The sequence below is a fragment of the Mus caroli genome, unplaced genomic scaffold (genome assembly GCF_978045245.1).
Source record: "Mus caroli unplaced genomic scaffold, Mus_caroli_1 scaffold_3, whole genome shotgun sequence".
In the NCBI taxonomy this organism is placed as follows: Eukaryota; Metazoa; Chordata; class Mammalia; order Rodentia; family Muridae; genus Mus; species Mus caroli.
In genome coordinates this window covers 56,488,663-56,513,491 of record NW_028227258.1, presented here as the reverse complement: position 1 = coordinate 56,513,491, position 24,829 = coordinate 56,488,663, and the positions used below count along the sequence as shown (strand labels likewise).

Sequence of the window (24,829 nt, the reverse complement as noted above, 5' to 3'; positions counted from 1 at the left end):
TCCTTTCATTGAGTGAAAATATTCACACGTGAAAAGCAAGAAGCCAAATGCTTTCTGGGTCCCAGATCAGATCTAGAGGTTGACCCTGTTCAAAACTGCTCAGCTATAAGGATGCTGTAGCCTGGGTGACGAATAACAGTGTGTCCATGCCCACAGAACTGCTTAGTTCCTACTTTCAGCAGCTTTTCTCTGACACATTTCCATTGTATGCCTGGAAATGGAACTGGACTTATTTTTAGTGTGAATTTATGTAATTATAAGAATTTTTTTCTCCTGAAGAAAATTATTAATTAACCAGAGTTTTGAAGTAGGGTTTAAGCAGTTAATATACTAAGTGAAAAGAAGTCAAGTCTACAGACTTAATTTTAAAACTAAAATAAATAAAACTGTTTTAAATATCGTAAGTTGCCATGGAACTCTGTGATCTTGTGGTAAATGGTCTATTCATTAGTCTATTATAAATGTGTAGTACTGAATTCCAGTGAGATATAATATCTTTTCTTTCCTGATAGTGGAGAAAAGGGGTATTCAAAAATAGCATTAATAGAAAATGGTATACAACTCAAGGCTTTATCCATGGGTGAGATTAAGTACTGGCAAAGACACATTACTTTGTCTTTCTGATTGTCAGTCTTTTTGATGATTCAGATCGTGATGGGACTAGGTTCCACAAACAGCAATTTTAAATGATGCTAACAGGTTTAGAAAAAAGCACGACAAACTTATTTTTCTTTTTTAATATCTATATAAAAAATAACGAGCGATTTACAGATCTTTCTCTAATCAGAACCTCAAGTGTATATATATATATATATTTATATATATAAAGGTACTGTACATATATAAACATTTACAACCAGTACATCCATATTTTGCTCAGCATTCCAAGGCCACATTGCTAAGTCAGTATATAATCAGTACAGTGACATGTTACTTAGGAAGAGCCATATCATATTGACAACATGACATCAAAGTTATGTCACAGTTAACAATAAAAATAGGATTTGCATCACTAATGTGGACTCTAGGGAAAATAAATCATTTCTGTAGTACTAAATTCTTAGCATTTATCAAGCTTCCTAATTGTCGCTATTCAAGTAGTTTTGAGATGGGTTAAATACAGTTCTGGGTGGAAGCATGTGGCATAGCGGGCCAGTACAGTTGTCACAGTGGAATTTGTCAGACTCACAAGGTAACAGAATGAGTGTTCAAATACTCCATAAATAAACAGTTTTGGTCTGAGAAATGTCTGTATTTATAGATGTTTCTGAATGCTGCTTCAGGGAACTAATGTCTTGATCTATTTTATGAGTTTAAGAATTGTCTCCAACTTTCAGCAAACATTTTTATTAGATTTTTAAAAAGAACTCTGAAAACTTTGTTTTTAAATAATTAGCTAAAAATTAAAGTTCCAACACACACAGTCTATACCATATTAGTCCTAACTTGCTGAGGAAGCCTAAGACAGGCTCTGTTTCTAATCCCTAATGCTTGTGTGTCTGCCCCTAGATGAGCTCCTCTGTCACAGGAGCTGGTGCTTTGTCTGGCAGTGGACTGTAGAACTGGCTTCATGATTAAGTCCCTCACAAAAATCTACATACTATTTTGGGTCTTCAACTATATTAAAGACTAATGGTTAATAATCAAAATATCCAGATGTAGTAGTTTTTCTTTAAAGAGAAACAAGCGGTACTTCTACATGCTTCTTGCACTTCCCTCAAGACTACAGGTGATCTGAGACACTGTCACTACATAAGGGATGGCTAACATGGCAGGAGGCTGTTAATTCTGTTGCTTAGAGTACGTTCTCATTTTGAGCATTCAATTGTAAGGAATATTTTTAGCAGTTACTTTAAACACCTTACTTAGCTGTAAAAAAGCATTTATAATATTTGACCTTCCCTGTAATGTGATGTTTGTGAATTGCATTTTTAAACTAGGACGGTCAGAAGCTGTGAGAAGAGGCAAGTGCCCACTTTGATGATGAGCTAACAATTTCTTCCTCTGCAAGGACTCAAATATTTCTCTCTGTAAACATGCAACATGCTATTGAAAACATCTTCAAGCCAAACCAAACTGTTTGATGGCTGGAAATATCAGAATGGGAAGGATTAAAACAGACATGATACAGTAGATAACTTGGCACAAACACAAAATGAGCTGTGACCACACTGCTAGGATCATGTCATTGCTGAGCGAGCAGCCTGAGCAGGGTGTGGCAGGTGGCAGGGGAGCCCTTGGATGCAGCTCCTTCCTGAGCGTGAGGAAAGGACTGGCCAGGCCAGGTGGGTCTAAGCAATCCCAGAAGCTCTTCATGCAGCCTGACGACTTGCTATTGAAGAATTTCTGGGGGAAAACCACACCTCTCCCCCTTAAAATGCTGTGTTTTTAGCACAAGATTACAACTTAATTTTCTTTGTTTTATACGAAAGGTCACAGCTGTTTGTCAGCCATGCCAGTAGTGCCTGTGACTTTATTTGCTCGTGGCACCCTCCAGGGTCCTGGAGTGATGGGTGCTTTCTTGACTGGAGAGCTACTTTGAGGTGTGCCCCCCACACGCTCCCTGCATCTGTCCATGACCTCTGATTCTCTGCCTTTGTGATCGTCTGCATTACCTAATGCCGTCTTCTCTTGAGCTTCCTGCTTGAGCTGTTTTGCTGAGATCTGGGTGTGCTCTACTGTTTCTCTACTTGTTTCTCCTGCTGTTGGCTTCTTTCCCTTTTCCTTTTCAGATACTACCCTACTAGCAGTGCTGCTAGTCTTTTTGGATGGGAGAGATGTTTCATCAACTTTACTGCTCTTTTTCTCTGGAGACTTGGTTCTGGGTTTTCCTGGCTGACTCTGCTTCAGATCTTTCCTGCTGACCCTTGACTTTTCTCTCCCATCTGGGACCTGTTCAGTGCTGTCACTAGGGTGGCCTGCTGCTCTTCGGCTCCCAGCCTCTGATAATTTGCCTTCAGTGTTTGACAGGCTGTTGCCTCCTATCTTTTGCTGCTTCTTGGGGCTAGAAGACCGTCCTCTGTCTTTTCTATAGGGATCTTGTCCAGAGCCTGCCTTAATGGTGAGCCGGCCTTTATTTTCTCCTTTCCTAGGGCTCAGTGACCGGTCTCTAGATTTTTCTTTGGGATCACTTTTTAGGGGCCTGGGAATCTTTTCCAAATGTTCCTCTGAATGTCGATTAACTGACTTTTTGGGACTAGCAGATCTACCTCTCCGTGTAACGCCATTTTCTCCTTTTAATAGACTCTTCTCACCATGCCCGTAACCTCTGGGTGGATCCTTCTTACTCATAGTTTTCTGGACAGACTGATACTTCATCTCAGGCTGGCTTCCATTTAAAGTGCTTTTCTTTTCTTGTACAGTGTCCTTTAATTCTTCTGCCTTTTCACATATCTGAGCTCTAGTCAGAGAGTCTTCAGTTACTGGCACATGAGACTCTTCAAATGTGGAAGCAGACTGTGAAGATGGGAGAGGTGGCGGCTGTTCATCATAAATGACATTGGAAGATGAAGGACTATTAGTATCCCAATCACCTAAAAAGTCATTGAGCAGAACATGGTTACATTCACGGATTATAAATAGGAACAGTGAGTTTTGAACTGACAGCCATGTGAATGTTACTTGGTTGCATAGCCCGAGGAGTATGTTCCATAGCTCATTCACATTTACCCTGCTCTCTGTAAAGGCAGATGCGTATAGATATCTGCTCATATATGGATTGTGTTTTTTTCACGTAGGTACTATAAGACACACACGATCTGTAAATTCTTTATATTCATTTAGCTAAATAAGATACAAATAATCAAAGTGGACCAATGTGCCTGGTCCAGTAAACTTACTAATTAAGCTATTATTACTGTTTAACTTTAGAATATGCCAAAATCACTAGTGAAAAACACCAGACTGTGGTAACCAAAATGTGGTTGTTAGGCTGTCAAATTTAATGTCAAAGGGAGATTGAAAAAGTGCAGAAGACAGAAACAGATGTATTTAATAGCATCATTTTAATTAAAAAGAAAATGAAAGAAGTGATTTAAAAGACATGCAAATTTACCAAGTCTTTTTAAGGAAAGACCAAGAAAAGCCCTGAAAGCCTTAATGTTGCTCAGGTTTCACGTAGGAGCACAGACCGGAAGGAGCCAAACCTGAAGAAGGAAGAGAAAAAGCCTAGGACTACGTGAAAACAAACCAGTACAGTTAGCATAGATGTCCCTGGGAACGCGTGCTGTATGAGCAGACGGTGGAAGATAACACAGCCAGAGGGTCACAGCTGGAAGGGACTGTAGGAGGTTATGTCTACGCTTACCCTGCAAAAGCTCTAATGGGGAGTGGGGCAGGGGAGACACATATTAAATGGGCATGGTGCTGCCTTTATTTGTAGGATCGTGCATTCTCAAAGTGATTTTTTAAAAACAAGGTGTCAGTTCAAAAATACATAGTGAAGCCAAGGGCATTCACAATCTGTGCAGGTGCAGTGTACAGACATTAGGTTTACCTCCCTGTCCCCAGGTAGTGGGGCTATAGCAACTTATTTTGGTAAGTAACTAGAAAATCCTAAAGTTCTTCGACATTTATTCATTAAGTGAGACAAAGAATACTTAGGACTCAGTATATCTTTAAGAAAATAACTTTTTTTTTTCAATGTGTAACTAGCCAAGGAGGGGATAAAGCTGGGGCATTCTGAAGACATTTGAATTGTTTGCCTCTAATGTTATTTACAGGTATGTTTCTGTACAAAATGCACTATGTGCTTTTAGATGAAGTAAATATAAAATATTCTATTCCAACAAAGATACTGTTTGGAAACATCATCTGTATCACAGTAAGTTTCTTTGGGGGTTCTGGTGTCCACTGCCTCCCTCCTGCCACCCCCTGTGCCAGCGTGAGTGTCCGGCTGTCTTGCTTACCGTGGTCAGGGATCAAGCCAGTCCCTGGCCTCAGAAGGAGGAGGACTTTATTCCCGCCAGCCTGAATGAGCTCAATTGCTCGAGTGTGTGTGATGCCTTGTGTCGGCTCCCCATTGATTTCAACGATCTGGTCACCAACCTGGACGGGGAACATTGACAACCGTATGAAATGGCACCGAGCTTCATTTCCACACTGTCAACAGAGCCCTTCAGCTCTGCTAAGTCATTCTCACTTGTACAGTCTTTAACCTAGACAGTGTGCTATCTTGGTGACAGCTGATGGGAACACAATGCATGATTTTATTTACTTGATAAAAATTCTGCATGAGCAAGTTTTATGTGGCTACCAGTCAGTATCTGAGCATTTGAAATCAAGCATTAAATTCACATTTTCCCACATCTGTAAGGCCCTGAGACTAATCCCTAGTATCTTAAAATAAATAAATAATAAAAATCTAGGTTTTTGTTTTTATTTATTTATTTATTTTTTACCAAAAGTTAAGCCCTAGAAAAGGTGACATTTATGAATAGCCCTAAGTAACCCTGCAGAGTGGCACCTACGTAACAGTCTGTAAGGGTGCTTTCAAGCATGAGCTAATCCTGACTTAGTTTTCTAAAGCTGGCACAGATGGCTGCTCGTCACTGAAGCTTTCCCGAGACAGTGGCCATCTTTTGTATTGCCAGCATATCCTATACATGAGTGAGGCTTTAGCTAAATGATATAACTTAGAGATTAAACTTTAAAGAAATTAAGATTTGAAAATACATTAATATGAACACTTATTTAAACCAATTACTGGATTGTATATAGTAACAAATATAAAATCATTTTCCTGGAAAACAGAAAGCTAGGACTCAGAATAAGATACCACAGTGCTGGTGTCATTTACCAGAAGTGTCTATTTTAAAGGAAAATAAAAAATACGTTGAAATCTAACAGTAAGAAACATGAATAAAGATGTTGGTTTTGAGATCCATATCAAGGTGACACGCAACTGAGGGTATTTATTGACTTCAAACAGTGAGATAGATATTACTGGATATTAAAACCCCAAATATTTGTAAGATACTCAGATAATGTGTACGTAATGTGTCAGAAGAGACTCAGTAAGGATCTGATGGGAAGGGGCTGGAGAGATGGCTCAGCAGTTACAGCACTGGCTGCTTTACCAGAGGACCTGGGTTCAGTTTCCAGCACCTACATGGCAGCTCACAGCCTTCTTTAATGCCAGTTCCTGAAGATCAGACACTTCTTTCTGGCCTCTGTGGGCCAGGTAAATACGTACGCATGTACATACATACATACATACATACATACATACATACATGTGGGCAAAACACCCATAAAACACAAAATCCACCCCCCATATCAAAACGAATGCTTTATATCTATTGACCAGACAGGAAGCTGTACTGTGGGGTCCAGGTATGTGGCTTTACTTTTTTCTAGATCAGCAGTCTTTCTCATTTTCTCCACCTGTTATATGAAAACCAGAGTCCTACCTCCTAGGGTTGTGGGAGAGTCAGTGCTATGCAATATGACTACACACCAACCACAGATAAGTGCTGGTTGGAAGTACTGTTGGAAACAATCTTTTATGCCAGATGTTGGGGTTCTGTTGTTTTAAAAGTGAGCTCCAATCTCCTTGGCATTCTCTGTCTCCCTGCCATAGGACTAGAGTTCTCCACCATCTAGACTGTCCTGGCCTGGGATTTCTTCACAGGCTCCAGACGTGTAAGAATTAAATTTCTTCTCTTTATAGATTTCCCAGTCTCAGGTATTCAGTAATGGTAACAAGCAGACAAAAACAATTATATAAAGTGAAAAAAAAGATGAAAAAAAAAAGCAGAGTAAGACAATAAAGATTACAGGTCAGGAAACAGTAAGAAAGGTAATTAACAAAGTCCTTATTGTCCAAAATAAGTGGGAAAAAAGCCCCTTTGGTAAGTGATAAAAGAATCATTTCCCTGAGGAATTATAAACAACAAAGTAGGAAAGTAATTCTGACAGAAATGAAAATCGGTGTGAGCACAGCTGGTTCATCCTGGGAGAGAGAGCATAGTTTCAGTCACACTCTTTCTCTTAAGCCACAAACCTACATATTTTAATATAAATACAATGTAACAAAACGTAATTGAACAGGCTTACCACCAGGTGTCATTTTTAACTTTAAAATGAAATAGGAAGGAAAGGGAAGTGGAACTTTAGGTTTCTGTTAGGCTGGCAGGGCTGTGTAAACACCAAAGGAAAACACTCCTCTGGGGAGGGGCACGTGAACATTTTTGCCGTGATTTTCAGTTACTATAACAACGTTAATAAAATGGTAAAACTATGTTTGAAAAGTGTTGTAAGGTTGAGAAAGTCTGTGATGGAACAGCACGGAGTGAACGCTGTCTAATAACTGTAACGGGTGGCAGGGCCAGAGGCTTTTGCCTCTGTAGGGATCTAAGTAGGAAACCTCCCTGGGCTTCTTATGTCTAGAAGAAACTGTAGAGTCCTTTTAGCCTGCTGTCTTCAGGACTTGTACTAAGATGGAAGAGATTTGATTTACTGATCCAGCTGCCCTGTACTGACTGTTCTTCTGGACACACAGAGAAGCCATCAGGCTCTGAACCCTGGCTAACTGGGGAAGCACAATGGTGGCATGCGGCTGCAGAAACCCGTTTCCTGTGTAAGGGGTTTCTGCATTCCCTCTAAAGCAGTTCCTTCTAGAACTTTCCAGCCTACAGGCAAAAGCAAAGGTTGCAAATAAAAGTCAACTCACGTGAATCCTGCCGTCTTTGATGGCAGGCCCATCCTCGGCCAGGCGCAAGATGAACAGCCCCATGTTGTACTCCTTCCCTCCGCGGAGGCTGAACCCGAAGCCTCGAGGGCCTCTCTCCAGCTCCACAGGGTAACAGCCGAGGCTCTGGGGGAAGGAAGCATGACAGAGTGCTCTCACGCACTGCTTCTGATGTGTCCTGAAGAGAATGTGCTTTATAGCTGAGGGAAATAGTGTTTACTCTTGATACAGTTCTAAGTGGCAAGAAAGGAATGGTAGCTGGGGCTGCTACTTAAGTGTCATAAAAGTCAAATGGATTCATTTGAAGAATATGCCTTCTTATAGTCAGTCAATGTTCAACAGAACAATTAAGAGAACAGAATATTTGAAAGCACCCACTTTACAGAGATTTTTTACAAATTTTCCTGAAAAGCAAGCAAAAGCCCCCCCCCCCCCCCCAATTAGCTAAAACTATGCACTTGTGCATACTTAACCTCGGTTCTGACTTCTCTGTTTGTATGGTGTAGTGAATGACAACCACATTAACCACAGTCCTGTAAAAATTAGTAATTTTGGAAGCAAATGTATCCGAACAGATTCGTAATAAAACACCAATGTCAGTGATTCAGCAACCCAGAAAATCAGCACCAGGGTGTCTGTGTTTACCTGATTGTGCCGACTGCCCACAACTGAAATCACTGCAGTGTCAGGCTGCGCAAGGTGCTTATGGTCAGACCAGGAATGTCTGTAAGAACTGCAGACATCTCTCCCAATTTCACCTTCTAGGGCAATTCTGTGAGAGAAACCAAGTTATGTTCTGCACTGAGAAAATGAGAAACAGTCTGAAAAGCAGATCAACTCCTCTCCAGGCTGAGACTTACCATCCTCTATCCTGACAAGCTGCTGTAAACAGACTATCTCTAGAACCCGAATTGCTAGGAAAAAAAGACTGCTCCTTCTCTCCAGGGTAGGTTACACACTGAACCCCATCCCCTTCCTTCAGTGGTATTTGATGGAGTTGCTCTCAAAGAAAGCTGCACTCAAAATAACTGAACCGGGGGCAGACACTGTGACCTTGTCACCATGAGAAATGGACCTTTTGAAGCCCCAAGGCCTGGGAAGATGCTGAATTTCTGGGAACCTAGTTTTCTTTTATGAATAATATTTTTAACAGAGGAAAAATTTGTTCAAATTACTGCGCAAGTGTAAGGCAGTTTGAGAAGACTGACTCAGGTGGGCTGGGCTCCCCTACTATAAAGTCTTACCAGAGAAGTAGGCTAGGTGCTGCCTCAGGGCTGACTATCACTGTTGTGCCTAGCATGGAGGCTGGGAAGTGGGGGGAGGGTGTGAAAGGGCAGCAGGCACTGGGAAGGACCGTGAGGATGAGATACCCAACAGCTTTCTTCCAGACTTGCCTATCTGGCTTGTGCATTACTGCCTGGGAGTGGGATAGTGAAAAGCAGGAAGATGAGAAAACCCAAAACCTGAGAATAGCCACACCTGTCCCCAGGTATGTGGTTGGCTTGTGCCTGTCCCATGGGCCTGTGCTGCAGTGCTGGGCTCTGCCTGGCTGAGTTTGTTCCTGATGGTGGACCATGATGCTCTGTTTAAATGAGAAAACAAGAGAAATCAGAATCTGTACATGACAACATGAAGACCAAGTGGATCTTAAGGAAACAACAGTGACGGTTACAGTTCCCATCTCTAGGGCTTCCACAGAACTGCACTGTTATTTTTTGGAATTGGAACAGTGATGCCCTCCTCCTCTGGCTTTAAGTAACATTTATGTTTTAAGAGAACAGCAGCCATTTTTTTATTTCACATTTTCACCCCTGTCTTTTCCATACCATGGAAACCAGAGCTGCACACATCAGTCATATCTGTGTAGAGGACAGAGCTCCAGAGGCTACTCTGTTCTAGGTTTCCAGAGCACAGAAGGTTTTCCTTCCTGACAGTTCTAACTCTCAAGATGCTGGAGCACAGAGGTCACCCTGCAAACTATACACATCTGGAACTTGCATTTCTACAGAGGAAGTTATTCTGCCTGGCACTTAGCATCAAAGATCACAAAGTCATCCAGAGAGTTGTGTGTGTGTGTGTGTGAATGACTGGACTGTAAAACCCATTCAGCAAGAGGGAAAGGAAACCATGCGTTGTACTAGAAACCTAGCTAACTACTCTGTGTTATTGAAGTCAGGGTTATTAAGAAGCATCTACAGCCGTTGATTTACTAAATCAGAAAAATCACCAACAATAATCTAAACATTTGTCATTATACCCATACCCACAGAGAAGTATAGTCTTTACACCTCATCAAAGAATGTCTCTTTGCAACAAATGAGGCCACTACAACCACAGTAAACCACAATCAATCAAAATGCTGTGGAGCCCAGCACCTGAGGATGCATCTACAAAGCATCCTTCACCAGAGACTCAGAGACCATTGTGGAAAGTGGGTGGAAAGTTTGTAAGATCCAGAGGATCGGTTTGCTGTGAGACTATGTCTCCTAGTAATGTCAGAAGTTACAAAAGTATCAACATGACTACCGAAACCTGAGCTGAGAGGGATGACATCACTGACACGCAGAAGTGGATAGGAGAGAAGCTCACGAGGCCTTGACCCACACAACTGCAGGCAACTGAGGATCTCTGGAAGCAGAAGGAGCAGTCTTCCGCAGAGAAGGACATACCCAATTAGTTATCCAATACCAAATGGTCAGTTCTCGAAACATACATACAAGTGATATTATACTGACTGAGCAGGTTATAGCTCATGCTTTTCTTGTTACCAGTTTTGAACTTCCCTCAGTTCCTGAGCCTCTAGTTTTAACATAACCCATGAAACAGGCCAACTGTCCTGCTTTAAGTCTTAAGGAAAACCTTCTGTCACATACAAGATTCTAACCAAATTTAGAATCGTCACCTGGAACAAGCCTTTCCATTTCACCTCGTGTTCAATATGTCAGTTTCTCTGTGGGATCCATCCGACTGCTTAAGCACACTGTGATCATAGTTTTTGCACAATGCTGACCACACTACACACAGACAAGCTGATAATGCCAAGTAAAGACCATGGAATAAGGGCTCAGGAAGGAACTGTGGTGTTTTAGTGTAGGTAGAGATGGCTGCAGCAGTTATGGAAACATAGCATCGAGCCAAATGGTATGTTAATACTCATCGAAGGAGCAAGTAATTCTACTTCCAGAAATTCTCATGCTGTTTTATAGGATACACATAGAAATGTGTACCACAGGCCTTTTTTTTTTTTGATATTCGGAGCTGGGAGCAATGTGGGAAGCAGACAGGTAAGACGAGGTGAACACCCATGGGAAACTACCTAGCTACAATGTGGATATGTACAGAATGCTTTAAGAACAACGCACAAAACAGCAAAAACAATATAAATGAGTCGGTCTTCACTGACACGCAAATGTTTGTGCATCAAAGGGTGAGTAATAAGAAAGTGTGAAGACAAATGCAGGCTGGGACACAAACATATGAAAGCTGCACACCTGAAAAAGATCTAGCGTCAGAATAAGTAAAGAGAACTTATAATACAACATAAGGCAAGTGAAATATGATTTGAATAGCCATTTCTCCAAAGCCCAGGAAAAGATGCTAAATTAACATTACTAGTTGTCAGTGACATGTGAAGCCAAAGCATAGTGAAATACCACTTCCCATCATTAGAAAGGCCACTATGAGAAAACAACCAACCAGAAAATAAGTGGTGTGGAGGATCTGACAAAACTGGACGCCTCCTTCATACATGGCTGGTGAGAGTATAAGATGGTGTAGCTGGCTAAAGGAATCATTTGGCAACTCCTTAAAAAGCCAAACATGAGAGTACACAGCATGACCTGACAATTCTAACTTTAGGAAAAACTCAAGAGAAATGAAATCATGCATTGCAGGAAAATATGTACAGTAATAGATGAAATTCACAATAAAAAGAAGGAACAAATTTCTATCAAATGATTAATTGGAAAGTAAAAGGATGTATATGTAATATGGACTTTATATTATTATGTATAAAAGGAATGATAAAGATTACAGTGAAGTTGAACCTTGAATGTTTGCTAGAGAAAGAAGCAAAATAGACAAGGTCCTGTACTACCTGATTCCACTAAAGTAAAATGTCTAAGAAATGTCCTGAGGCAAACAGCAGATGTGTGGTTGCTGAGGGATAGCATTAGAAGAAAATGGGAAGTAACTGTTAATGATTATGGGGTTTCTTTTGGGAGCTTATAAAATGTGAAATTAGCGGTGATGGTTAGACAACCTTGTGGATAAACTTAAACAAAAGAAAAATGATACCTCCCCCAGTAGCCCTCTAGAACAGCACTGGACAGCATGTTGTGATGAGTTTTATAACATGTGAGTTTATCTTAGTTAAAAGAAAAAAGGAAGCCGGGCGTGGTGGCGCACGCCTTTAATCCCAGCACTCAGGAGGCAGAGGCAGGCGGATTTCTGAGTTCGAGGCCAGCCTGGTCTACAAAGTGAGTGCCAGGACAGCCAGGGCTACACAGAGAAACCCTGTCTCGAAAAAACCAAAAAAAAAAAAGAAAAAAAAGAAAAAAGGAGAGATGACATGAGGAATCGTAGAATCTTTGATTGAACCCTGGAAAACAAAACAAATCCCATAGTTGTGAGACTAGGCCCCAGAATAGCAATCTCTAACATAGAACCATCCACCTATACAGCTGCAAGAGTAAGGACAATACACACTCCAGACAGTGCACTTTAAAAGATGCACAGATCAGAGTGCAGTGTGTGCACCAAGTAGGAAGAAACTGAGACCCAATGGGGAAAGAACACAAACGATGCCATACATTTTGCTCCAGTGCACATTTTTGGTGGCTGTGGTAACTTATGTCCACTGTTAAAAATAAAATGGACTTGACAAAACATTAGGAGTCAATTTGAAAAAGCAATAAAGGTTTCTATATAGTGAGCACAAACTACCAGGTGCAGCCAACTCCTGCTCCAACCTTAAGACCAAATTCCTGTGGTAAAGGCAGAGGTGCTGGAGTCAGTGGATACAGATTCTAGTCATGAATGCAGTTTGAAAGTTTTTATATGACACATGGCACGTGCCTTATCATGTCTGTGGCAAAGCAGTCCCAGATATTAAGTAGTACCATGCAAAGGGAAGATGAAGGGATGGAGGAGACACTCTGTTTTTCAGGTGACAACCCTTTCCCTCTCACAGTGAAGGCTTGGGTGGGCAGGAGACAGGTATCAGTAAGAGGCCATGTAACCTGGACCAAAGGTGTGAAAAACAGTTTCTGAAAACAGCTTTCAAGATTCACTTAACTGGGCTGGAGAGATGGCTCAGCAGTTAAGGGCACTGACTGATCTTCCAAAATTCCAAAGGTCCTGAGTTCAAATCCCAGCAACCATATAGTGGTTTACAACCATCCGTAATGAGATCTGACATCCTCTTCTGGTGTGTCTAAAAACAGCTACAGTGTACTTATATATAATAAATAAATAAATCTTTAAAAAAAAAGATTCACTTAACTGCAGGGTAACTGCTAAGTTTTACATTGAATTCAGTGAGAGGCTTGGAAAACTTAGAAATTCTATGAAGGAAATTTTTAGGACAAAAGGGAGACTTTCTATTATTCCCTGAATAAAATAAGGGATTCTAAATGTTTTCATAGTTTATAAAAATGATGGGTAATCACTGACTAAGATTTGTCTTTCATTTCTTCCTAGTGGTGACTGACACGATCATGTACCTACATTAACATTTGTCCAGAAACATCTGGGCTGAAATGTCAAAGGTAGTTTTTACTCTAAGAAAAATGTGCAATTCCGGATAACCTTTTAGAAAAATTTACCATCAATAATCAGTGGTATCTTTGAAAAATCTTTGTTCTCCCACCAAACTATCCCAGGTTATCCCAGGCATGCTCTGGGGCCAGCAGCAGCAGCAGCAGCAGCAACAGCAGCAGCAGCAGCAGCAGCAGCAGCAGCAACAGCAGCAGCAATGGCACATTCAGGACAGTGAGAACAAGCAGGCAGGAAGAGTTTACTGTTTCACAGGGGACGCTTACGGTTGGACTTTTCCTGTATGCTACAACACTACCAGCCCGAGGTGGCCTGCAGTCTGCTGGTCTCATACTGACTTGCATCTCTTCTACCCCTCAGTGCCACTGCATGACAGGCATGAGGACAACTGTACACACAACTCTGCAATGCCATGCTGGCATTGACTTTTGTGACATTTGAGTCACAAAATAAACGTTAAGGAGAGAATGCTCATAAATAAATACCCACCACAGTAGCTCAGACACAAAGAAGACTTACACAACACCTTAAAGGTAAAAACATAAGAGTAATCTAGTAGGAACAAACAAGAGGGGAAATCTGTGGAGAAATGCATTTGGGCACAGCTCTAGTTCTGAGAGGCTGAGGTGGGAGGACCACTTGCGCTCAGGAGACTGAGACCAGACTTGACAACACTGCACCATGCTGTAGGGTTGGGGGTTACAAAGCACCTGGAAATGACCTTAGGACTACAGAGGAAAACGGTAGTGTTAACACAGTATGAGGAACCTTAATTGCTATCTCTCCTCTCAGCAGTACTGGCAATCCAACCCAGGGTCTTGTACATATTAGGCAAGTGTTCTACCACTGGGCCGCATTCCTAAGGTCTGAGGAAATTTTAAGAGAGGACCTTCATAACTCTGCCTTTTCCCTCTCATTATCACTACAAAGTCAGGATAGATTAGATAAGTAAATAATAAAGAACAAGGCAAGTTCAAAAAGTTCCTAGTTAGAAATTCTTAATGACTGAAAGGCATGTTTAAAGCAAGGTGAGACATGACCCCTATGTGTTCTATACCTTGATTAGGAGCCATTCCTACAACCTCCATTCCCGCTCATACCGCAGCTGCCTAGGACAAACCTCCACTCCCAAAGAAAGCCACACATGGCACGGATGTGACATACCAGCTGTGCTGTCAACAGCAATGCCCTTTGAACTCTCTAGAGGATCTCCTCACACTCAAGCTGAGACAGAAGACATTAAGAAAATAAGATCTGAAAGGTATTACCAATTTTCACTTCTGGATGCTTGCTTCTTGATTCATATAAATAAATGACCACCATTCACCAGCTAATTTTTTTTGAGCAGTTGACAACTTTAGTCTTTTAAGCTATGAAGTGGAAAAGGTAAAGAATGAGACTACAGAGCATATAAACACCTCTCACATACTCTGGGCTTGTACTGTGTGGTGGCTTGAATGAGAATGGCCCCTTAGATTCATACGATTAAATGCTTGGTTCCCAGTTAGTGGAACGATCTGTAAAGAATTAGGAGGTGAATTCTTGCTGGAGTAGGGTGGCCTTGTTTGAGGTTTAAAAGCCCAAACTAAAGCCCACTCTCATTGTCTCTCTGCCTGCAACTTAAGCGTAATGTGTAAGCCTTCAGCTATGCTCCCGTGCCTGCCTGCCTGCCTGCCTGCCTGGCACTGCGCTCCCCTCCATTATGGTCATGGACTAGCCCTCGGAAACTTTTATATGCTGCTTGGTCATGGTGTCTGTTCACAGCAACAGAACAATAACAACAGAACAGTAACTGAGACACACTTAGACATCAACTTGGGGAAGGGTGGCCTTGTCCTCACCTTCTTCAGCAACCACTGTCAGCGTGACGGTGACTCCAGCATCTTTGATGAGCTGAACAATATTATCATGGGATAGGTCAACAATGGACTGCCCATTCACAGCAGAAATGTGATCTCCAACTTTCAGTCTTCCACAACGATCAGCTGGACTTCCGTCTATGACTCGGCCAATTTTATGAGGAATAACTGTGGCAAGAACCCCAAGTTTTCCAGTTTAGATACCTGCTAGTGATGGATTTGTCCTCATCATTATTTGAAATTTTACATACTAACATCAAAGAAAAGGCTTCAAAAACAGAGAGGAAAAAAGTATAATTATCCTGTCCACCCCTCCCACTGACCACACAGAGACTTTTTAATGTGGTTGTAACCATAGATATAGATGCTTGCTGCTGCCTTCCATTTACTAGAAACTTGTTCCAGTTTGTTTGGTTTTTAAAGCCACAAATCTTTTTAGTCATTCATTCATTCATTCATTCATTTACTGAGACAGGGTTTCTCTGTCTAGCTCTGGCTGTCCTGGAACTCACTCTGTAGACCAGAGCTTTACTGGGGTGGTGGGGGGGAGGGAGAGAGAGAGAGAGAGAGAGAGAGAGAGAGAGAGAGAGAGAGAGAGAGAGAGAGAGAGAGAGAGAGAGAGCTAAATGGCACCAACCACAGCAGAGGTGAAGGTGTAATGAAGAAAGGAAAGGGCCAGAATGAGTAGAGTAGGGAAGAGGGAACCAGATGAGCACAAGATGACAGTCCCAGAGAGCTGGTCTAGTCTGTGCTGACAGGCTCTTTCTCTGCTGAAGGCAGGGAAGGGGTGCTCCTGGGGCCTGAGCACCACAGGGCATGTCACAGCTCTCTAAAGGGTACGTAGAGCACTCCTGTGTTGATATTGGCTCCACATGTGTCCTTCTGATGTCCCTGTGAAAGGTCTTTCATCTTTTTCTTCTTTTCAGATTTATTTATGTGTATGGGTATTTTGCCTACATGTATGTATGTATACCATGCATATGTTTGGAGTTCAGAAGAGGGTGCCAGGGCCGGAAAGCAGAGTTACAGACAGTTATGTGCTGCCATGTGGGTGCTGGGAAGTGGGCCAAGGTCCTCTGCAAGAGCAACAAGTGCTCTTACCCTGCGAGTCATCTTTATAGTCCTTCTTTCACCTTCCTTAAGCACAAGGCAGGATTTGTCAAAGCCTTTTTAATACAGTTTGCCCAGGAACCCCCAATCTCACAAACTCCTGCTGGATTTTCCCCTGGTATTCTGATTTTGGGAGGTCTTATCAGGCTTAGTGGACATTCTGGCTCCAGTGTGGTCTCCTCTGATACTCAGCTGTTCCCACCCGTACCTGAATCCTGGGTCTTTTTCCTCTTTGTATATCATTATCCCAATTTTCCTAGCTAAGGGCCACTGTTAGCTATCACAGTTGTATCAGTTTTTTGTTTTTTTTTCTTATTTATGTGTGTGTGTGTGTGTGTGTGTGTGTGTGTGTGTGTGAGTGTGAAAGCTATTTTAGAAATAAGATTCTTTGGCTTTGCTGAAAGGGCAGTGACTCCCAAGAGGAATCTTTTAACAAATACAAGCTGTTTTGTGCATAAGACTTGGTAATTGGTTAGAAGTCCAGGCACAATGAAATAAATGACTGATATCTAAAATGAGTCATACTTCTATACAAAAATTAATTTGTGAGCTGGGAAGAAGGTTCAGTTGGTAGAACACCTTGTTGCAGGCTGACCTCCATTCAATTCCTGGAATCTACATAAAAGTGGGCATAGAGATAGGGGCACATGATCAAAATCCCAGTGTTAGGGATTCAAGACAGTAGAATCTTTGGGCCTAGCTAGACAGCCAACCTAGTCTCATTGGTGATCGATCTCAGACCAATGAGAGACCCTGATTGAAAGGAAGTAGACTGTGTTCCTGAGGACTACACCTCAAGCTGTCCTCTAGCCTCCACATACATGTAGACACATATGCATGCATCCTCCCAACACATATGCACACTGGTATAAAAATTAATTTCTGTCTTTAGATCTTTTTAAAATTCAAAAGCTACCTGCCAATAAAGGCTGAATATTTAGTGTTAAGAATATTTGGTTCTCCTCTCTGCATGCAGCTGTGACTACCTTGTAAGCATGTAGGGCTTCAAGCATGCTATTATAGCTGTAACTTAGTGTATTTAGGGCCTTGTAGACTGACTTGGGGGTGGGTATTGTCACAGCTTAAGACAAGTCCCTAGACATTCAGGGCATCTTGTCAAACAAGGTATCATCCAATTTGCAGTCAATGGCATTTGTACTAGGAAACAAGTCTACATTCTCTATGAGTTTTCTAGCCAAGGTCAATACTCATGACTAATGACTGATATGAATAGTGACAGTATTTTTGATGGCACTGTGAATTAGGTTTAATTTCCTGAGTAAAACATTCCTTACTAGTATTTCTAAATCATACTAGGAGTGTCCTATAGACATTAAATAGACTTTCAATTGGTTTAGAAAAATTATTCTTGGTTATAATTTATGTCCTCAACTTTGCTAGAATTATACAGTGATAGTGATAGATTTTATTTTTAAATGGAAGACAATAATGTCAGAAACAAGTTCCCTTTAGCACAAAATGAAATCAAGCCCTTATGAGTCCATTTTCCTTACAAATAGAATAATTAGAAAAATGTCAGTGTAGTTTGGGTCATGTCCTCCACCAAACATTTTGAACTGGTTCACTAATAGTATAACAGGTGGCATATTAGAAACATGTGACAAATCATATGGTAGCCCTATTGTGACATCCTAAATCGCCTGAGAAGAAATCATTCAGAAACTTGGTACACTGCAGGGTTTGTTCAGACTTGGTAAAGCACCAAACAGAATTCATCTCTGAAATCTCAGTGGTTCCCTTTTTTATCATGTGGACAGAGCAGAAGCAAGGCACTGCAGACTGGTGGTATTCGCACAGAGCTTGTCTGGGTGATGGAAGGGGTCAGATTCTTAATGTCTTGACACTTGGAGCAGAGCCACCAAAGTAGCTAGAACCAACAGAACCCTGAAAGGTCACATGTTGAGTGGACTGGGAAGTCTGTCCTGGTATTTCCTCAGAGTTCACAGAGTGTCAGGTCTTGCCTTACTTTTGTTAGTATATAGTCTGTGGACATCTGCCATAATACCACCTTTCCCATATCTATCTACATTCATCTCTGGCCTCAGTTTATCTCACAGTTTGGCATATCCAGCTCCTTAGGTCAGGTTAGTACTCTTCAACACTTATTTTCAGTAAAAGAAAAGACAGTAACTGGAAATGCCCATCTTTGTCAAACAAACCTTTTGCAAGCAGACCTGAGAAGTGCATGACAAGAGTAGCAGTGATGTGACTGCAGCACTACAAAGAGGAGTGAGCTGTGTCCTGTCGCCTACGCAGGGCTTCTCTAAGCATGTGCTCACTCAGCACTAAGGCTCACTGCGAGGATGCTGCCTGGGACTGCCTGGTCTTGAAAACTACTTCCAGAGATGTTAGTAGGAACTCTTTTTTGGGACCCATGTCACTAAAGACACATTTACCTGGGAGAAAAAAGTGATCTATGTTGAACAGGGTTCTGAGACAAGGTCCCTAAAAAGGAACAGGTTTTCTGCCTTTCCAACAGTGCACCACCCCCCTCCCTTTTAAAGCACAGCTCTGTCACTAACTGCACTAACTGCTCTGCTTCTGGGAACAGAAGCCCATCATTTACACTTACCCAGGATTCTTCTCTCTCAATGCTCCAGGACCCAGGACTTGTGACATTATTATCTAGCACTTAAGTGAAATTACCAATTTTTGATTTTGTACCTTGACTAAAAACTTTGGATATTTATAGAGAACATGCCAACCATGTGAGTCTAATTTATGCTCCCACTGATAACTAATGAGCTTCAAACACTCCCTTTCTGCTACATGTTAGTTTTTACCTCAGTCTTATATTTGTACTAGGTTTTCATATCTTATTATTATGTACTGATAAAAATTTTGGAGGTTCCCTAATAGAGAAGGTTGCTGGGTACTTGTATGTCACTGCCAAGTCCCAGCTACTCTGGGGCTGAGTCAGGAAGATCACTAAAGCCTACAAGTTCAGGAACAGCCTAGACAACATGATAAGATGCTGTCTGAAAAACCCAAAGAACTTCCCCTCCCCTCAAACTGCAGGCCAGAGCCTATAGCAACATTTTAGAAAAGCTGATAATAACAAGGGTAGTAGAAGTAATCACAATGAGCCACAGTTCCAGGATCTACATGCTTATCACAGTCCTCAAACTCAACAAGACAAGGGTGTTAGCACTGCCCTCAGTTTACAGGGGAAACCACAGCTCTTGCAGGGTAAGTAGGTAAGTCCATCTGCTATTAAAGATAGAATAGGCTTGAATAAAAGATTGTCTGATTATGAAACCTAAAATCATTTAATTAGGTCAAATATTTATATACACAAAGCCATCAAAATATTAAAGTATTTAAATGAATAAAAAAAAATTTAATAAACAAATAAATATGAAAATGTTCAAGAATGTTAGTAATGTATCTTCTTAGTGAATTTACCTATATTGCTTTGTTTTATGGTGAGCACTAGTTTCTCATTATTTTTTGCAGCAGTCGGAAGAGAGCATGTTTAATATAAAATTGTTCAGCATTTACCAAATAGTGTAAAAATCTTTTACTATATTTATTGATCTGAATGTCGGGGATTAGATTATTATATGAAATTAAAATGACCAATATGATTTTCTTTAATAGTTATTTGTTTTGAAATGTCTGACTTCCAAAGATGCTATACCAAAATTATTTCTTGTTTCATATTCTGATATAGGCTACATAATTATCTTCACAGCATCAGTGACAGTTCTAGTTCCAAATGTTACCATAGCAACTGCTCTGGGAAAATGGAACTAGTATCAGTGAGCTGTGACCTGATACTACAGTAATACCCACATTATAGCATCTTTTCCTTTTATATGCATGCATTAATTATAGCAAGATTTTGTAGTTTCCTTTTACATTTTTTTTTTTTTTACTAAGGTCTTAGTCACACCATTTAGCTTTAATCGGATCTTCTACCTAAGAAATAATCAAATCCACTATCAAAGGCAAGAGCATATTCTTATGTGGTCAAGGATTTTTATTGTTCTGACTTAGAAAAAATAGTTATTGATAAGCATAATATAGAAATATCAGTGTACTTTTTCTTACCTGATATTCAATTGCATTTCATAATCATAGTTAGGGTTCTTATTTTTTAGAAACATAAAGATAAGGCAAACATTTAATGAGCTGAATCCTAACAGCCTTATGCTTTCTAGATTACCTCTATTTTATATATACATCCATCCATCTCAGATGAGAACTCTGTTAACGCTGGCTCAGAATATTAATTTTTAAAGGGTCTAATAAAATCTTGTCTTTCAATAAAATATATATGAGAGGCAGGAATGCCTCTTATCATTCAACAGGAATGTCTTACAGTTGGAATACAATTATTATTTACAAGATGAAATAACTAGGGCATAATTGGGGCAAGGTTTTCTATTTCCCAGTTTTACTCCTTCTCAACTGCCCTCAGAATTTAATTCATTTCTACTTTAGAAAATCAGTACCCTCCAAACGTAAAAATTATTACTTAGAAAATTTAAATTGTATCTTTTTCTAAATTCATGAAATTAGATCTCAGGCATATTCCCTCAATATGGGTGAAAACTAAGGTTGTTGGGTTTTTTTGTTTGTTTGTTTGTTTTTTTGTTTTTGGTAGCATTAGAGATGCCAGAGAAATCAGAGCTGAAAGGTTTAGATTCTCTGATTTTGGAATTAAGGATTTACTGCTTTAAAAAGATACATCTCTAAGATCTTAATTCAGGTCTTAATTCACTTAATAAACCCAGAAAACTGGATGTTCCGGGAGAGAACAGGCTATAGCAGCCCTTACCTCCTGGGGGCGGCTTGCTTTTAGAAGTGAGGATGACAAAACCAAACCCTTCATTTTCTTTTCTCTGTAAGATGACATCATAGGCCTCTTGTGGGGCAGACCTGGTTGGAAGCTCTGCCCGATTCAGGCGAGGAGATCCGTTCTGTGAGAAGGCTTGAGGGCTTTCATCCTCAGGTTGTTTCTCTATAATAAACATCATGTTTTAATATTTATGGAAAACAGTGTAGAAAATAGTTAAGTGCTAGATAAGTATTTTAGTTCTAGTCTAAAAAGTAAATTTCACTTCTAATAACATAAAGAATAGAAATGTAGCATGCTGCTCCTCCTCCCTGAGAATACTGGGCCTAATCAAAGCACAGGTGCAGGCAGCAGAGGGTCTATCTGCCTCCTAAATACTTAAAATATACAACAGATAAACTACACATGACCTAATGTCATTTCATTTTCGAGACAGTTCTTCAAAACCTCTACAAGATTAGCTAGTTAAAAAGAATTGTTGAGCTAGTGAGTTAGCTCACTTGGTGAAGGCATTTGTCATAACATGCATACAATAAATAAATAAGTAAATAAATAAAACTAAAAATAAATAAGTTATTTTTAATAAATGAATTACTAGAGTTGCTTTATTTCTTTGACAGTTATAAAGTTTTAACAAAAGCAGATGATAGAAGTGACACAGTACATTTTATTTAAATGAACTGTAATATAATTTACTCAAGAGATTGATGGTCATAGATGTTAGTGGAGGTGAAAGACCACAGAATGCTGCCCCAAACCATCTGCTCTCTACCCAGAGTGTTTCTTACATAGGTGCTTTATAACTAAAGTTTCTTGGTTGGTAAGATCAGCTGAGTTCATCATGATACCCCATGTGCAACAAGCTGTTTGTGTGAATGGCAGAGTCTTCTGGATATAAAGTCACATGGAATCCCCTACAAAGGGCAGTTAGCCTATACCCTTTTGTTGCTTTTCAATGATATATAAGAATTACAGAGTCAAATGGGAGCTTTAATTGACTTGGAAAACAAACAAAAACAGGGAAAGGCTTTTTTCTGGGACAACCTGGTCAGACATCACTAAGAATCCTACATTACTTAAAGACACATGTATAAAGTTCCTTTAGCTCTATATTTGCTCGATGTTAAGAATATTTTAGCTCCTAAGAAAAGAGCTCAGTTAGTAAAGTGTCTGAGCCATGCTGGGGAGGCAGAGACAGACAGATTCCTGGGGCTTGCCAGCCTAGTCTGTAAGAAAGTTCCAGGCCAAAGAAATATTCTGAGAAAAACAAAAGTAGATGATGCTTTAGGAATAACCCCTCACCCTCAAGATTGTCCTCTCTGTGCACATGCCTCCCACTAGAGACATGAGCACACAGGCACATTTTTGAAGACTATCGGTTAGAATCTATAGTATACCAACATCCAGTTACTACTGAGAAACCAAGGGTAAGGGCTCTTTTCCTACTGGAATGAATTACCTCGGTCTCTAATAATAACAAATAACTAGAAATTTCCATGGCACATTCCCTGGGATACTTTTCAGGTTTTTACTGACCCAGCACAACCAACGTGAAGCAGCAACACCGCATGAAGATCTACATGAAGCTGCACTGGCAGGCCTTTTGTCACATTGCTGCAATCTAGCTCGGGAATGGACCAGGGAGTTAACACGTGTTCAGCATGAGGTTTGATCCCCAATACCAAACAAAAGTGGGCAAGTGATACCAATACCAATAGTGCTCAAGTTAATTACCCTTTACTGATATCGACTTGTCAGGCAGACTTTTTCCTAGATACCACAGTGATAGATGACAGTAAGTAGATCAAAATTCATCTCTTCTTAAGGCTTAATTTCTTGTGCTACTAAACTGGACAGCTCACAACACTAAACTAGCGCGTACTCTCCCTCCCTCTCCCTCTCTCTTTCAGAGCAAGAATTCACTTATAAAATCCTATTCAGCAGGTCATGGTTGCACAGGAGAACAGATCTCTGTGTAGGCTAGCCTGGTCTACATAGTGAGTTCCAGGACAGCCAGGGCTACCCTGCTTTAAAAAAAAAAATCACCCTATTCAGTATTCACAAAGGTGTTGATAAGAAACTATAAGATCAAGCAGGGTGTGGTGGCACACACCTTTAATTTCAGCACTTGGGAGGCAGAGGCAGGCAGATTTCTGAGTTCAAGGCCAGCCTTGTCCTGTCTACAGGACAGCCAGGGCTACACAGAAAAACCCTGTCTTGAAAAAAAAAAAAAAGAAAGAAAGAAACTATAAGATGTGTTCATATTCTATTGTCATGGTTTATTTAGATAGTGGGCTCTGCAATTAAAAGTTTTAAACCTAGATCCATTACTTCCTGCCTGTAAACCTTTCTGTCAATGACTGCACATGGTAATAATTACACTATAGAGTCTGGGGGTGCAAAGGAAATAACTGATGCATATAATACATAATGAGCACCAAAAATATTAAATTATATTACATCAGAACTTGCTTTTTTAGTACATATGCATGTGTATTGGCATTGGCATGGGCACAAATGGAGACTCTGTATGTCAAGGTCTCTCACTGGCCTGGAGCTAACCAACTAGGCTAGACTGGCTTGCCAGCAAGCCCTAGTGATTTCCCCTCTCTGCCTCCCCAGCAATAGGATGGCGCCAATAGTCATAGCACCATGTTTGGCTTTTTATGGGGTTATGGAGATAGAACAAACACAGGACCTCATGCCTATAAGGGTAAGAATTTACTGGCTAAGTTATCTTTCCTGGCCCTGTACCAAAATTTTCTAAAGAAAACATTCTACTATATATGAATATTTGGGATTTTATCACAATTAAGCTTTTTGATATATTCAGGTAGGGGCTATCTTAATATGATAAAATAACTTTATTTATATTAAAAAATTTAAACTGATACTCCCATTTACAGTAATATATTAGTAAAATTGATTTATATGATAATGTAGCAGACCAAAATTTATTTCTACTTTGGAAATCTATTTCTGGATCTTTTACACTACAAAGCTTTCTGCAATTGGCTCTGAATTATCCCCAAAGTGTCAGCATATATACTGTTGAATATTGTAGAACACCCTATAAAACCAGAGCAAGTGGATTCCTAACTTTGAGTGCTGAAAAAGCTTTACCTACCTCCATAGAAGATCTTCCTCCTGACAGTTAGCAGCACGTGTCCATTTCGAGCAGCAGTAGTCATTAAGTCTAATACTTGCTTGTGTGATTTTCCTTTAACAGGAATCCCATCAATACACATCAATTCATCAGCAGCACGGAGCCTACCGTCTTTTTCAGCTGCTCCCAGGGGAATGATGGCCCCAATATATATCTGTAAGATAGCACAATATAGATTGGTCTATACCATTCACTAAGATCAGCTGAAGAGCTAAAGAACTAATCTATGAAAAGGCATACTTCAGAAAGGTGGTATTTCAGAAAGTACATATTCTTTAAAGTGGTACTTCAAATACCCACACTGTGTTGTGTAATTCTAGAGCCCCAGCGTTGAGTCCAAGAAAATACAAAGCACCCCCAACTTCTCCATCACTACAATGTAACAAAACAAACAGACATGCCTAAAA

The 24,829-nt window shown here is 40.4% G+C and overlaps 1 protein-coding gene across 2 annotated transcripts in view; it reads right to left on the bottom strand.

Moving 5' to 3' along the window:
* Positions 1-396: 396 nt before the first annotated feature.
* The window catches only part of Magi3 (membrane associated guanylate kinase, WW and PDZ domain containing 3), a 188,537-nt gene continuing 164,104 nt past the window's right edge, over positions 397-24,829 (bottom strand). Inside the window, exons 14-22 of one of the 2 annotated variants that reach the window (XM_085835603.1) lie at positions 24,384-24,576; positions 21,239-21,421; positions 15,307-15,492; positions 9,170-9,272; positions 8,336-8,462; positions 7,673-7,816; positions 4,908-5,046; positions 4,055-4,145; positions 3,262-3,533 (exon numbers count right to left, since the gene is read on the bottom strand). In XM_085835603.1, coding sequence (XP_085691729.1) covers positions 4,096-4,145; positions 4,908-5,046; positions 7,673-7,816; positions 8,336-8,462; positions 9,170-9,272; positions 15,307-15,492; positions 21,239-21,421; positions 24,384-24,576 — 1,125 coding nt within the window. In that variant the 3' untranslated portion in view covers positions 3,262-3,533; positions 4,055-4,095. Of the gene's footprint in view, positions 3,534-4,054; positions 4,146-4,907; positions 5,047-7,672; positions 7,817-8,335; positions 8,463-9,169; positions 9,273-15,306; positions 15,493-21,238; positions 21,422-24,383; positions 24,577-24,829 lie in introns of both variants that reach the window. The other variant, XM_085835602.1, reaches the window with a different exon arrangement.